This window comes from Zingiber officinale, chromosome 2A (assembly GCF_018446385.1).
Source record: "Zingiber officinale cultivar Zhangliang chromosome 2A, Zo_v1.1, whole genome shotgun sequence".
Taxonomy (NCBI): domain Eukaryota; kingdom Viridiplantae; phylum Streptophyta; class Magnoliopsida; order Zingiberales; family Zingiberaceae; genus Zingiber; species Zingiber officinale.
The window spans coordinates 174,262,684-174,277,536 of NC_055988.1; the positions used below are offsets into that span (position 1 = coordinate 174,262,684).

General features: G+C 39.4%; 1 protein-coding gene across 4 annotated transcripts; it reads left to right on the forward strand.

Moving 5' to 3' along the window:
- The first annotated feature begins 7,418 nt into the window (after nt 1-7,418).
- On the forward strand, nt 7,419-13,571 carry LOC122043390 (flavin-containing monooxygenase FMO GS-OX-like 8). 4 transcript variants are annotated; one of them, XR_006129499.1, is made up of 10 exons: nt 7,438-7,630; nt 7,688-8,328; nt 8,404-8,474; nt 8,556-8,714; nt 8,901-8,983; nt 9,054-9,189; nt 9,309-9,482; nt 9,691-9,832; nt 10,343-10,480; nt 11,317-11,536. XR_006129499.1 is itself a non-coding variant. In XM_042603977.1 (8 exons), exons 2-8 carry the CDS (start codon nt 7,809-7,811, stop codon nt 13,450-13,452), a joined length of 1,263 nt encoding a protein of 420 aa, XP_042459911.1. In that variant the 5' UTR covers nt 7,419-7,630; nt 7,688-7,808; the 3' UTR covers nt 13,453-13,571. The 4 variants fall into 4 exon arrangements, 2 of the variants coding, with proteins under 2 accessions (XP_042459911.1, XP_042459910.1); XR_006129500.1 differs by having other exon boundaries at nt 7,438-8,328; XM_042603977.1 differs by lacking the exons at nt 8,556-8,714; nt 8,901-8,983; nt 9,054-9,189; ... (2 more) ...; nt 10,343-10,480; nt 11,317-11,536 and adding exons at nt 12,176-12,334; nt 12,558-12,640; nt 12,709-12,844; nt 12,961-13,134; nt 13,333-13,571 and having other exon boundaries at nt 7,419-7,630.
- The last annotated feature ends 1,282 nt before the right edge of the window (nt 13,572-14,853 follow it).

Sequence of the window (14,853 nt, forward strand, 5' to 3'; positions counted from 1 at the left end):
ATAAAAGTTATTCTTAACATTAGAGAATACATATTAAAGTAATTAAAACATTCTCATTGTCAATAATCTTTAATTACCAAGCCTTGTATTTATCAATTGTGTCATCTGATTTAATTTTTCTTCTTGAAGATCTACTTGTAACCTAGTGGTTTACTTTCTTAAGGAAGATCCATAAGTTTCCAACAGTGATTTTACAAGATAGAATTTATGTCAGATATAATGACCTCTTTCCAGTGAGGTCTATCAGAAGAACTTACTATTTCTAAGTAACTTTGGAGCTTACTTTTCAATACGAAAGTGATAAAATTCATTCTGTAAAATTTTCCACCCAAGCTCTTTTCTTCGTCTGAGCTTAACCTCAATTGTTTCATCATTTTCTTCTTCCTCTTGGGTTTCAAATGTCTATTTTAAGGAATTGCTTCCTCTCGGGTCTTATATGGAAACACATGCTGGAAGAATAAGGTATTTTTCGATTCTATTACCGAGTTCTTGTGTATATTTGGTATTTATTACTCATATATAAAAAATCGATATGCACTGTTATTATATGCATGTCCAAGAAATATGCAATCAATGATTTTTTGGTCATATCTTATTCCTTTTTGAATCAGGCACCAAAACTTTGACAAAATAACCCCACATCTGTAAATATTTGTAGGAGGTTGTCTTTCATTCCATAGCTCATATGAGCTCTTATCTATTTCCTTACAAAATACCTTATTCAAAAGACAATTAGCTATTAACATAGTTTCCTCCCACATGAACTCTAGTAGTCTAGAGCTCAATAGAAGAGCATTTATCACCTCCTTTAGAATGTGATTATTTCGCTAGCAATACCATTTTATCGAGGAGTATAAGGAGTTATTGTTTTGTGTCTGATCCCATGTTCAACACACGATTCAGTGAACAATGATACATATTCACTACCTCGATTACTTCAAATCATCTTAATATTTTATTAAGTTAATTTTCAACCTTATTCTAATAGAGAATAAATTTCTCTATAACTTCATTCTTACTTTTAAGAAGATACATATAACAGTATTTTATGTTATCATCTATAAAAGTGATGAAGTACTTATTCCCACCATGTGCCGATGTATCTTTTAGGTCGCATACATCAATGTGAACTCGGTCAAGTGATTCGTTGCTTCTTTCAACATGTTGAAAGAATGACCTTGACATTTTCGCTTCAACACAAATATTGTTGGATCGTGATAGACGAGAGAGAGGGGGTGAATCTCATTCGTTTGAAATCTTTTCTTTTTTGTTATAATAAAAATGAATCAAAGTATAGTTTGCAGCAGAATAAAAAGAGATAAAAACTCAGAGATACAATAATTTTTTACTTGGTTCATAGTCCAATGACTACTACTTTAAGGCCCGCGATCTTTGATCGCTTTCGGTGACAATTTTAATATAGTTCTTCCAAAGGAATCCAAATCGTATAGTATTAAAAGATGATAGTAACAATCCTACTATCTCCAATGTATAAATGCAACTATGAACAAAATTTACCAACAACACAAGTATGAGGATTTAGCAAAGTTGTTGGAGAACTTTTCGAAGTAGAGGTATCATCACTTGCATGAATAGTATAGTAGAGACAGAATGAATCGAAGAGAAAAGTTGTGTTAAGCTCGTACCTCAAGACCTTCTTTTATAGGGATGGTTTAATTGACTGAACCCTCGTTAGGTCGACTGATTCTTACGATTGACTTATCCTCCTATTAGTCGACTGAATCCCATGCCTTCCTTCTTTACTCTGATTTTATCCATGAAATCTTATGATTTTTGGTATTTAGTCGACTGATCATGCTTATCAATCAATCAAACCTCTAAGTTGTCATTCACGTGATGATTCGATCTGATTTTCTGTTGTTTCCTTTTATGGCTCAGTCGATTGATAGGTCTGTGATACCAAATTTGTGAGATTCGCTCTAATCATCTTATTCTACCTTGATTGATCGACTGAACATCTAGTTCGGTAGACCGAATCATTTGTTAACCCAGAATTTTGATTTATCTATAAAACAGAGTTAGCACAGTAATAATCCTACAAAGACAGAGTTCAAATGAATGAATAAGACAGTACGAATTGTCTTGATATTAACTTAGAAATCTTCATTAGTTTTTTTGGTTGGATCAGTGCCTAAAGTTTATCCTTATCAGGGCACGACCTTACTACACTCTCTCCAAGAACTTACCTCAACACACCTGCCAAATATTGGGTCATCTAGACCTATTTGGACTTAATTGCTCAGCATCATATCGACTGTCAAGGCTTCCACTTGACTCGATATCGGGTCCTCTAGACCTATCAAGTCCACCTGCTAAATGTCATGTCCACTTAATCCATCTAGACTTCCTGCTTAGTTCCACGATCTACTGAGACTTTCCTTACCTAATATCGAGTTCAGTTGACCTACTAGGGCTTTCTATGTTGAGTATCTTGCACACTAGATTAATTCATCTGATAATAACAAGACTTAACTTGAGCCTTTGACAATTTCAAAATATTGGTTCGATTATGGTGCTCTCTGCACCAACAAATATCACACTTATGTTTCAGGTCAAGGTGGAATATAGATATGCTCTGCATGTTAATTAATATACGCAACATATCATAGTAACATGCCATAGTCTATCATGCCATAAACACGAAGACTCGATCATATACATGGAAGAGTTTTCAATTTTATTAACCTTAGGCCTAATAACCATTACACTGAGTTTGAATAGTCCATCAGTTACATATCTCTTTCCTAAAACCACTACATTTTAGATCGTACAACTCTATCAGACTTAGAAATAATGCGAAAGTTATGCTTGCTTAATAGTAATCTGGACATTAGATTGTTTTGAATCTCTAGAACATACATTACATTGTTAAGAGTCAACTCCTAGCTCGAGGTTATCTTCAGCTCCACCTTGGCCCATGATGTCCGAGATTGTAAAGTTTCTCATAAACAATTTTTTCCCATCTTTGATTTCTTCAAAGTTATGAAGCAATTCCCTGTTGTAACATATATGTTTGGTAGCACCTATATTTACCCACCATTGTTGCTAGTTTGAACCCACCAGGTTCAGTTCAGAGACTATAGAGCAGAGGTAGTCCATTTCTAGTCCCTCGTTCAGGTCGGTCTCCTACTTTTTCTTTGACTTTCTACACTCTGAAGATTTGTGACCGACTAGTCACAGTTGAAGTACTTTTAAGAGGATTTCTTCTTACTTATACCTCTCTAGTTCCCATCTTGGAAGCTTTGGGATTTTTTTCATTTTGAGTTTTGGTCATACTAGACCACGTTTGCTTTTATAGTAGCTTGAGAGAATAACTGTCTCTCGGAACTCTTATTTTCTTCTTCAATGCAAAGTCTAACAATGAGTTGTCCATGTTTATCTCTTTCCGCTTGTTCAGGTAGTTCTTGAAGTTCTTCTATCTGGAAGGCAACTTTTGAATAATAGCAGCCACCTGGAAGGTTTCATTCAGAACCATACCTTTTGAGTGAATCTCGTGTAGGATCACTTGAAGCTCCTAGATTTGGTTGATCATCGTCTTGGAGTCAACCATCTTATAGTCCAGGAATCGGCTCACGATAGACGTTGTCCCCGCATCCTCCATCTTGTACTTTTTGTCCAAGGACTCTCACAGCTTGTTTGTCGTTCGTTCTCTTTATGTAATACACAGCATATAGCGAGTTGACAAGATAGTTGAGAATATAATTTTCTTAGTTTATGCCTCCACTGCACTAAAGGTACATCAATATCATCGTTAACATACTTGGGAGGGTTCTTGGTTAAGAACCGAGCCAAATTAAGCGTGGTCAAGTAGAAGAGCATCTTTTGCTGCCACCTCTTGAAGTTCAACCCAATGAACTTCTTTGGATTTTCCCTATAGTTGATTGGAACATTTTTAATCGGGGCGGAGGGGGTCGTCACGTGTTGAGTATGTTGCACCTCAACACTCTTCATGACATCTCAACATAAATGAATCTGTTTTAAGATCGTTGGACAATCTTTGTTGCCGGAGATACAAGGAGTGTGGTCTGAATTGAAATTACAAATTAAATTAGACTCATCTGTTGAGTAGTTTGAGCTAATAATCTCAAGTTGTTATCCTTGAAGGTTAGGTTGAGTTGCTAGGTTGTCTGGAATATAGATGCCTTGTATCACCAAATCCGATTCCCAGCCAAGTCCTAGTGGCAGTCGAGTTTGAGTATCAAGTCGAGTCGGTTGAATGCTTTTATTGTCGAGTTTGTAAAGTCGCCCAAGTAGATGTTGAGTACAGCTGAGTGAGGGCGTAGGAGATGCAGAGTACTCAGGAAATAATCTCGAGTCGATGTCACAGTCGAGTCGGGAATGAGATCGCCCAACTGCCTGAATTAGAAAAAATGCCACCGAGACCTGCGTATGATGCAGTGCCCTTAAAACAAATTCGTCTCCCTCCTGCAGTGCTTCAATGTTGTGATGGATGTATGTTTACCAAGATACAACGGGAAGACCACGTCGACAACCACGTACTAATTGTTCTTGGAGAATGATCCCGTCCGGAAGCTGAGTCAGACGGACCGTCGGGTGAGGTGGATGAAATATTGACTGAGTCGCGACGTCCCAGAGGGGGGGTGTGCTGAAATGACTTCTGTGTTGACCAAGTCTTCAGAAGTCTTTGGTCAACGCTACCTGCATCCAGCGACCGGATTGACCCGGCCCCCGGTACCCCGATGCTCGAGGCAGATCCAACGAATATATGAGTACAAGACTAAGCCCTAAAATAATGAAATGCGTATGAAATATGAACGGAAAACGTACCCTGGCCCAGGGGGCGCTCTCGGATGGGACGCGGCTCGATTTGTCGCGACCCGAAAGAATAGACGGCTCCCGATCAGGATGAAGAGCTGGATCTGACGATGCGAAGCAGGACATGACACGGGGCCGGAAGACAAGCTACAGGTCGGGAGATGATAGTGGCACGCAGGCCGGGAACTAATATCGGTACGCAGACCGGGCACTAATATCGGCACGCAGGCCGGGAACTAACATCAGCGCGCAGATCGGGCACTAATATCGGTACGCAGACCGGGCACTAATATCGATATGCAGATCGGGCACTAATATCGGTACGTAAACCGGGATACGACACCGGCACGCAGGCCGGGACCCGAGATAGGCACGCGGGCTGGGAAACTAGATCGGCGCGCAGGCCGGGAAATAATTGCAACCCCAAGGCTAGACCCAACGCACATAGTTCAAGACACGATCGCGGCTCGAAGGCCGGAACATAATGACGACATGAATCAGAGGGGCATGAGTCAATGAGAATGGTCCCGAGGACACTGTCAGCAACCGGAAACGTTGTGGCCCGGCTGTTGATGGCGTCGACCAGCGGTGTCGGCCGGTCATGAGCAGCATCAGCCGGTGGCGGCAGTATCGGCCAGCAGCATCATGAGGAGGGAGAGACACGAGACTGTGTGACCTGCTGGAAGGAGGCTAACCGGATGAGAGGGTTACGAAGTGAACGATTCTGCTGTGGCAGCGCTGCACCCACGCTAGCCAGTGTCAATCGAAGGAGAACATGCTAGCGGCAGGTGGCTACGAGTGCCGGAAGGGAGAGGAAGACGGCGTGCGAGTATAGGAGGTGAATGCTGCGGCGCGAGAGGGAGAAGGGGACGGCTCTGGGGAGGCTCCGACAAGATGATGCGGCCCCAGCGAGAGGAGAGGACGAAGAAGAGGATCTTCCTCTCGGTTCTGTTGGCGTCGGAGAGAAAGAAATGGAGAGGGAGGAGTGGTGGAGGCCGACAGCGCCGACGTCGGCGCCGACGAGGGTGTCGCGAGAGCATGAGGAAGAAGACCTTTTTCCCCTGTTGGCGGCGGCAGCCTCTCAACACACAAACCCAGCCTCCCCTTTTTTGTTTCTGTGAACAGTGCCCTAAAAGGACTTCTCCCATCCCATTGACCAAAGTACCCCTCCCCTCTCCTCTTATTTCCTCTATGCCCTTATTTATATATCCACATCAGAGAACTATGTGAGTATCTAAATGCTATCACTAGAAGACTGTCGAGCGAAATGAATCGACAAAAGAAAGACGGGAAATGAAGGTGGAGGATTCTCTTTTTGATCTTACATCATCTTGCTCTCAAGGTCATGGCCTCCTTTTATAGGAGCTACATGGCTCCACTGTATTTAATGATCAAATAATGACCATTCAATATCTTCAGTCGCTCGGTCATCAATAGTAACCATTTTGAATCGACGATTATAGATTATGTATTAATCATTGATTAATACATCCGTTACATTATTTGAGCAGCAAATGATTCAGATGGTAAAATATTGGTTGTTCCACTTGAATAAAATTTTTCTTGACCGGTCTGCTATTGATCAAAATCGTAGTTGAACATGAGTCAACTTGATACAGTATAAATTCATACCCTCTACACACCCACTTATAAGATATTCTCTCTCCATGCATTGTTCACGGCTACCATGCTTATAATATAATATAAACCAACAAACTTACTTCAAAATCACAATGGAGCCCCTTTTATCTGCATCGCTTTTTCATTCACTTATATCTGACAACATTTTTGCTCCAAAGTTATTCCATCAAAAGAGTATTGTGTTTGAAGTTGATGCACTGATTCATGCTGCAGTTTGTCATGTTTCGATTTTTGAGTCACAAGCACAAGATTGATAACTCAGGTGCTCTCTGGGAAGAAGAAGCTGCCATGCATCGGCAGATGATATGATGAAGGCTATCGAAGAAGTCAAACAACCTCAAGAGCTCGAGGAACGTAACCGAAAAATATCATACAAATAGTTTCTGAAATATTGGAAATAATGGCTTCCTTATAAATTTTTGAAACATGATAAGCATTGAGTTTGAATTTTGGTAATGCTCTTCTTGAGTTCTTCAATCACTATACAATTTTCTTGATTTTGTTTTCTTTTTCTTGTGCAAATTGGAAAACCTAATTAGCCATCTCTGTGAATTTTTCATGTACTTTTGTTATTGACATTGTCTTATTGATCAATAAAGTGATAATAAAATAATAGATAATGATCCCTTTTGATTCCTTAGCTATTTATTATTTGGCTATTGTTATGGGATATTTCCCGATTATATCCTCTGTAAAAAGATAATTTTACTAAAAAGAAAACGTAAAAAAAGTAATTGAACAAAAACGAGTAAACATGGAAATAATAAACTTATTGATTGCATTGGTCTGTCTATAAACAGACAATTTATAGACAAGAAATAGTTAATAGATCTTATTTTAATTATAGCACCCATCACCACCTACCACTACCTGAATTCCATTATAGCTAGCAATTAATAGAACAAGGAGAAGAAAACATCACAAAAATAAGAATAAACTAGATTGAACAGTAGGATTCCATTACATCATCATCATTATCTAACATTGTCCAACTGCTACATATGACACTTTTAAAAGATAGTTTATGAATGATGAAATTCAAAACATATTTTGCATAAGATAAATTGTAGCATAACATGATTATTTTCATTTTATATGTTCTTTATAATTCGTTCAAAGATGGAAAAAAATTTTCCTTGACAGCTCTAAGATAAAGATTAACTTGCGGAGATATGGGATTCAGAAATATCAAGTCTGTCAATTTTACTTCCTAGTCTTCAATCTTCCTTTGACTGCTATGTTTTTTCAGGAGACATCTGGGAATGCAATGTGGAAATCCCACGCATGCAGCAAATTAAAGGACGTCTGCTAGCTCAGGCAAATCAAAGCACGTTTGCTTCGTCATCGGAGCAGACGATCGATCGTAGCGCATGGCTTTTGACTCAGTGCTGTCGTCTAAGCACGTCTGCGTCGTCGGCGCTGGGCCCACCGGCCTCGTCTCCGCCCGTGAGCTCCTCAGGGAAGGCCACTCCGTCGTCGTGCTAGAGCAGAACCACGACCTCGGCGGCCAGTGGCTCTACCAAGCCGCCTCCGCCACGGCCACAGTCCACAGCAGCGTCTACGCTTCCTTGCGCCTCAACGCCCCTAGAATTTACATGGAGTTCACCGACTTCATGTTCACTCCCGTCGAAGGAAGAGACACCAGGAACTTCCCCGGCCACCGCGAGCTCTTCCTCTACCTCAAAGACTTCGCCCGATGTTTCGGGTTGACCGAGCTCATCAGGCTCAACACGGAAGTAGTCCACGTCGGCATGGCGGCAGAAACTGGCAAATGGATTGTGAGATCAAGGGACAGGAGAACTGATGACGGTGAGTTCATGGAAGAGATCTTTGATGCGGTTGTCATCGCCACCGGCCATTTCTCCCTACCCAGGCTCCCAAAAATCAGGGGTAAAGTATGATCACTAATCTCTTTACGTGATTTCGCCACTCTGTTGTTACCTTCTCTTCTTCTGTGCTCCTCAGGAATGGAGGAGTGGAAGAGGAAGCAGCTTCACAGCCATGTCTACAGAGTCCCAGAGCCATTCCAAGATGAGGTTGTTCTTTGATCTATTGCAGCCACAAAGAAATAGTTAAAACAACAGAGGATTAAGTACAATCTCCTTTTTTTTTTGCAGGTGGTGGTGGTCGTTGGTGGTTCACTCAGTGGATCAGAGATTGCTCTGGAGCTTGTTCATGTAGCCAAAGAAGTCCATATAAGTACTAAACACTCCGAAATCCCTCAAAAATTTGTGAAGCCTGTGGCCAAGTATGCACATCTGCTCTGGCATCAACAGGTAATTGTAGGAGTTCAGGAGATATTGTTGTCTTCGATCGATATCATTAAGACACTGATAATTGGTTAAAGATTATCAGACTAAATTGAGTGAGGATAATCTATTACCTTTAACAGCAATGGTATGGATCATATCAGCTGTGATTTTGTTTCAGATTTTTGAATGACTGCACTACATATGTTGCAGATTGAGTTGCTTTGTGAAGATGGAACTGTTCTATTTGCTGATGGTTCAAGTGTAGTTGCTGATACTATTCTCTACTGCACTGGGTAAATTAAGATCAACGCTTGGTGTGGAATTTCGATCGGAATTATTGCATAACTTCTCTTTTGATTGTAGGTATTCATATTCATTCCCATTCCTGGACACCAAAGGAGTCATCCATGTGGATGAGAACAGAATTGGACCTTTGTATGAACACACATTTCCTCCCTCTCTCGCTCCATCCCTTTCTTTTGTTGGGATTCCAAACAAGGTGACGTTTTTGCTCCAAAGTTCATCCATCAAAAGATCATTTTGTATCTTGAAGTTGATGTTCTTTGATACTGTATCTGTGCCATTTACAGATGTTATATTAACTAATTAATGCTGCAGTTTATCATCTTTCGATTTTTTGAGTCACAAGGGAGATGGATAGCTCAGGTGCTCTCTGGGAAGAGGAAGCTGCCTTCGGCAGATGAGATGATGAAGGCAATCGAAGAAGTCGAACGCCATCAAGAGCTTGAGGAACCAAAAAATTTCATACAAGTAATTGCTGAATTATTGGAGGTAATGGCTTCCTTACAAGTTTCAAACAACTCATAGGTGAAACTAAAAACAAGATAGGGATCAGGAGTTTTAAGAACTAGCAAAAGAAAAGTTTTGGAAAAGGGAAATTTGCAAATGATAAGCATTGAATTTGAATATTGCTAATGTTCTTCTTGTGTTCTCAATCCCTATACAACTTTCTTGATTTTCTTTTCTTTTCTTGTGATAGTACTATGATAGGTATGGAGATCAATGTGATTTTCCACACTTGGAAGATTGGAGAAAAGAGATCAGTCTGAAGTTCTTCGAAAATAGCATAAACAATATTGAAACATTCAGGGATGAATAGTAAGGATGCTAATTCAACAGCGGTATGATCTAAGTTTATTTTCATATGGTTCTTATGAAACAAGTTTCAGAATTTGAATGCGAAATTTGTAATATTTATGGAGCATTATAGCGATTGAATTGTTTTGCCTAGTTGCATAAGCTCAGTGGAGGGATACCATAAATAGTTAGGTCAAACACTAATCACTATCTATCTTCGTTGGGAATCTTGAGATAGTTCATTATCTCAACTATTATATTAGAGGTCGAGTCTCGACAAAACCGAGAAAAATGTCCTTCTCTGCCAATTCTAGTTTCCCAATTTACCTTTTCACAAATAACAATGGGGTCGACTGTGTGAGATCATTGAGATGACAAATTCCATCTTTTTTCTATAATAATTTCACAAATCTATCTAGATGATCAAATCTGTAACTAATACATGCAACATTGGCTTGGCTTATTAGAAGGGACCATTGTGATCTATTTTTATTGTTGTGAACTCAGACCTTTATTGATTTACTTGTCTTCCTTTGACTGCTGTGTCTTTTCAGGAGATATCTGGGAAGCCAATCCTACTTCTTCTGAGTGGCCATCGCTACAAAATCCACATCGAAGACACTCGATTCATCGAGTCAAATGTGGCTGCTATAATATTCCCTTCGAAGAAGATTGTATGTGATACCGATAAGGTGACACAGTGCTAGAACAAATGTCTTTCAATTTATTTTCTCCAGGTCTTTCATGATTTATTTTCTTCCAGAGAGTATAGGGGTAACTTTAAGAAACTGTTGAGATGACGACTTCATTTTTTTTACTTTGATAATCTTGTCTCCAAAACGAAGCATACCTAGGTCTTTTTTTAGAAAAGATCATATCCTTTCTCTCAAGATTCTCATATCTTCGTATCCCCTCGTTGATCAGACGGATTAAATTATATTTCAAAAATGTAGCGTATATTATGGGAATGTCATGACTATCTAATAGCTAAAAAAACACGGGAATATGAAAATTTTGGGACAGAAAATCTGATTTCCTCTTAGAAATATGGGAAGTTTGGACTTTAGAGGGAAGTTCACATTCCCTTGATATATAGAGCTGTCCATTCTACGAATAACTTAAATGTATGGTCTTGTAATTTTCCTTTTTTCTCTATATATCTAAAAATTCTAAACCTTTTAGATAGATCTGCTCGTAGGCTGGGTTTGGACCTGACCTAGGCTCGTAATCGGTTTAACGGGTCAATTACCTATTGATCCGATTTTTGGTTCGGTTGGAGATTCAATGGTCCAATTAATCATGAGCACTAAGTTAACACGTGATTCAACTTTTTTTTCTTTACAGATGTATTTTTTTATAAATTAAAAAGAATTATGTTGGTGGAGGACTTGAGCACTGGTCTTCTGAGTCAAATAACTAGACTACAATTAAATTAATATTCATATATATTAGTTAATTATTTAATAATTAATATTCATGAATAAAAAAAATTAAAGGTTTGCAGCAAATTAAACTGTTATTTGTTCAGGTGGAGATCACACGCATGCAGCAAATTAAAGGTTTGCGTCGTCATCGGAGCAGACGATCGATCGATGCCCATGGCTGTTGACTCATTGCAGTCGTCTAAGCAGGTCTGCGTCGTCGGCGCTGGCCCCTCTGGTCTCATCTCTGCCCGTGAGCTCCTCAAGGAAGGCCACTCCGTCGTCGTGCTGGAGCAGAACCACGACCTTGGCGGCCAGTGGCTCTACCAAGATGCCGACGCCACTGCCACAGTCCACAGCAGCGTCTACGCCTCCTTGCGCGTCAACGCGCCCAGAACCTCCATGGAGTTCACCGACTTCATGTTCACTCCCGTCGAAGGAAGAGACGCCAGGAATTTCCCCGGCCACCGTGAGCTCTTCCTCTACCTCAAAGACTTCGCCCGGTGTTTCGGGTTGACCGAACTCATCAGGTTCAACGCAGAAGTAGTCCATGTCGGCTTGGCGACACCAACTCACAAATGGATTGTGAGATCAAGGGACAGGAGAACTGATGGTGGTGAGTTCGCGGAAGAGATCTTCGATGCTGTTGTCGTCGCCACTGGCCCTTTCTCCCTGCCCAGGCTTCCAAAAATCAGGGGTAAAGCATGATCACTAAGCTCTTTACGTGATTTCGCCACTCTGTTGTTACCTTCTCTTCTTCTGTGCTCCTCAGGAATGGAGGAGTGGAAGAGGAAGCAGCTTCACTGCCATGTCTACAGAATCCCAGATCCCTTCCAAGATGAGGTGGTTCTTTGATCTTTTTCAAAGAAATAGTTAAAACTGCAGAGGATTGAGAATAACCCCCCTTTTTTGTAACAAATTTCTTCTCTGAAATTTAATTCATTACTTGTTTGTAAATTTTTGCAGGTGGTGGTGGTCGTTGGTGGTTCAATCAGTGGACCAGAGATAGCTCTGGAGCTTGTTCATGTAGCCAAAGAAGTTCATATAAGTACGAAAAACGTTGAAATCCCCGAGAAACTAGTGAAGCCTGTGGCCAAGCATGAACATCTGCACTGGCACCAAGAGGTAATTGTTGGAGTTCGGGAGAAATAATTGTTGTCTTTGATCATTATCATGAAGACAATGATAATTAGTACAAATAAAGAATACGAAGATGAGATCATCATGTTAAGGGAAATCTGACGAAATTGAGTAAGGATAATCTAGTTCCTCCAACACTAATGGTATGAATCATATCAGTTGTGATTTTGTTTCAGATTTTTGAATGACTGTGTTACATATGTTGCAGATTGAGTTGCTTTGTGAAGATGGAACTGTTCTATTTGCTGATGGTTCAAGTGTAGTTGCCGATACTATTCTATACTGTACTGGGTAATTAAGATCAACACTCGATTCAGAATTTGATAGCAATTGTTGCCTAACTTCTCTTTCGATCGTAGGTATTCATATTCATTTCCATTCCTGGACACCAAAGGAATCATCCATGTGGATGAGAACAGAATTGGGCCTTTGTATGAACACACATTTCCTCCCTCCCTTGCGCCGTCCCTTTCTTTTGTTGGGATTCCAAACAAGGTGATATACTTTTGATCCAAAGTTGTCAAAAGATCATTTTGTGTATTGAAGTTGATGTTCTTTTATACTGTATATGTGCCATTTACAGACGCTATATTAACTAATTAATGCTGCAGTTTATCATCTTTCGATTTCTTGAGTCACAAGCGAGATGGATAGCTCAGGTGCTCTCTGGAAAGAGGAAGCTGCCATCGGCAGATGAGCTGATGAAAGCAATTGAAGAAGTCGAACGCCTTCAAGAGCTTGAGGAACCAAAAACTTTCATACAACTAGCTGCTGAATTATTGGAGGTAATGGCTTCCTTACCATCAAACAACTCATATGTGAAACAATAAAACTAGACGGGATCAAAAGTTACAAGAACACCAAAACAAAAGTTTTGAAAAAGGGAAATTGCAAAAGATAAGCATTAGTTTGATTATCGGTAGTGTTCTTCTTGTGTTCTTCAATCATTATACAGTTGATTTTGTTTTCTTTTCTTGTGATAGTATTACGATAGGTACGGAGATCAATGTGATTTTCCACACTTAGAAGATTGGAGAAGAGAGATCATATTGAAGGACTTGGAAAATTGTTTAAACAATATTGAAACATTCAGGGATGAATAGCAAGGATGGTAATTTGTCTCTCTGAATTTTTCTTGTACTTTTGGTATTTAGTTTGTCATTGATCGATGAACTAAGAATAAAATATAGATAATGATGCCTTTTGAGTCTTTTTGTATTTATAACTGGGCTATTCTTTATGTGATATTTTTTGTTATTTTTATTTTTTTACTTGATTATGTATATGTATTTATATTTCATCTTTGATTTCTTGCAAAGGTGGGTATGTTTCCCACTTAAACCTAAACTTCTTCATTTTTGTCATACATCAAAAAGAGCTCCAACAATATCTCAATTATTGGACTCTTTGACGTCTAATGACCATAAATATCATGTATTAATCATCCATAAGATTACATACATATTCACTGCTCTTTTAATCATTTTCTAATGTTGAAAAATATTTTCAGATTGTATCAGTTGACTGCCATAAGTCCCAGTCGACTGACATCATCAAAACGAGCTTACAAAGACATTCTGTGCTCATGAACAGTGTTACCAGTCGATTGGTATAAATTCAGTCGACTGCCCTCGTCAAAATGAGCTCACAGAGACCTTCTGTGCTCAAAAATACTATTACCAGTCGACTGGTAATTGTACCAGTCGACTGGTACACTATTTTAGTAAAAATCAACTTTTTTGACCCAACTTCAGAAATGCACCAAAAATTTCACAGATCTCCAAAAATTCTCAAATTTTAAGGAGAGGTATGTTTTACCAATGTTTATTTGAGAAAAATATATACAAAAATATATTTATCACGGATTCTAAGATTAACACAAAATCCAAGACTATCTAAATAGTTCAATTGAACATTGACCTAAAGCTCTAGTTTTAGCTTCCTCTTGATGTATCTGCCTATACTAAACCATAATGCATCTCTTGCATTAGTTTATATGACATCTATACATCAAAAATTAATTTTCATGCAATATGAACCCAATTCATATTTTCATGCATGAAACTTAACCCAATTGTGCCAACTAACTACTATAGAGATTCAAATCCATCTCTAATCCCTTTGGAACATATTGGTTCACTTGAGATCATTTATCATATGTCCCAAAGACTCTTTGAGCTTCCTCTTGAGCTCTTAATCTTATTCACCTCCCTAGGTGACTCATTTACTATGGCTAGGCCACTTCGGTGCACCTTGAGTAATACTTGGCCTACAAAACTCACCTTCTTAACCTTAGAAATCTTGTCTTTGGTTAGTTTCTTATTTTCTTTAATCTTGGACACCTCATCCTTGCCATAATTATATGCCACCCTAACATATTCCTTCTTGTTGGCTTTGGATGACTCTCCTTTGTCCTTGGTCACACCTCCCTTACCAATGACATGTGCTATCTTAGCACTTGACCTCCTTTTAGTCTTGGAGGGACCTAATTTGATATTTTTTAG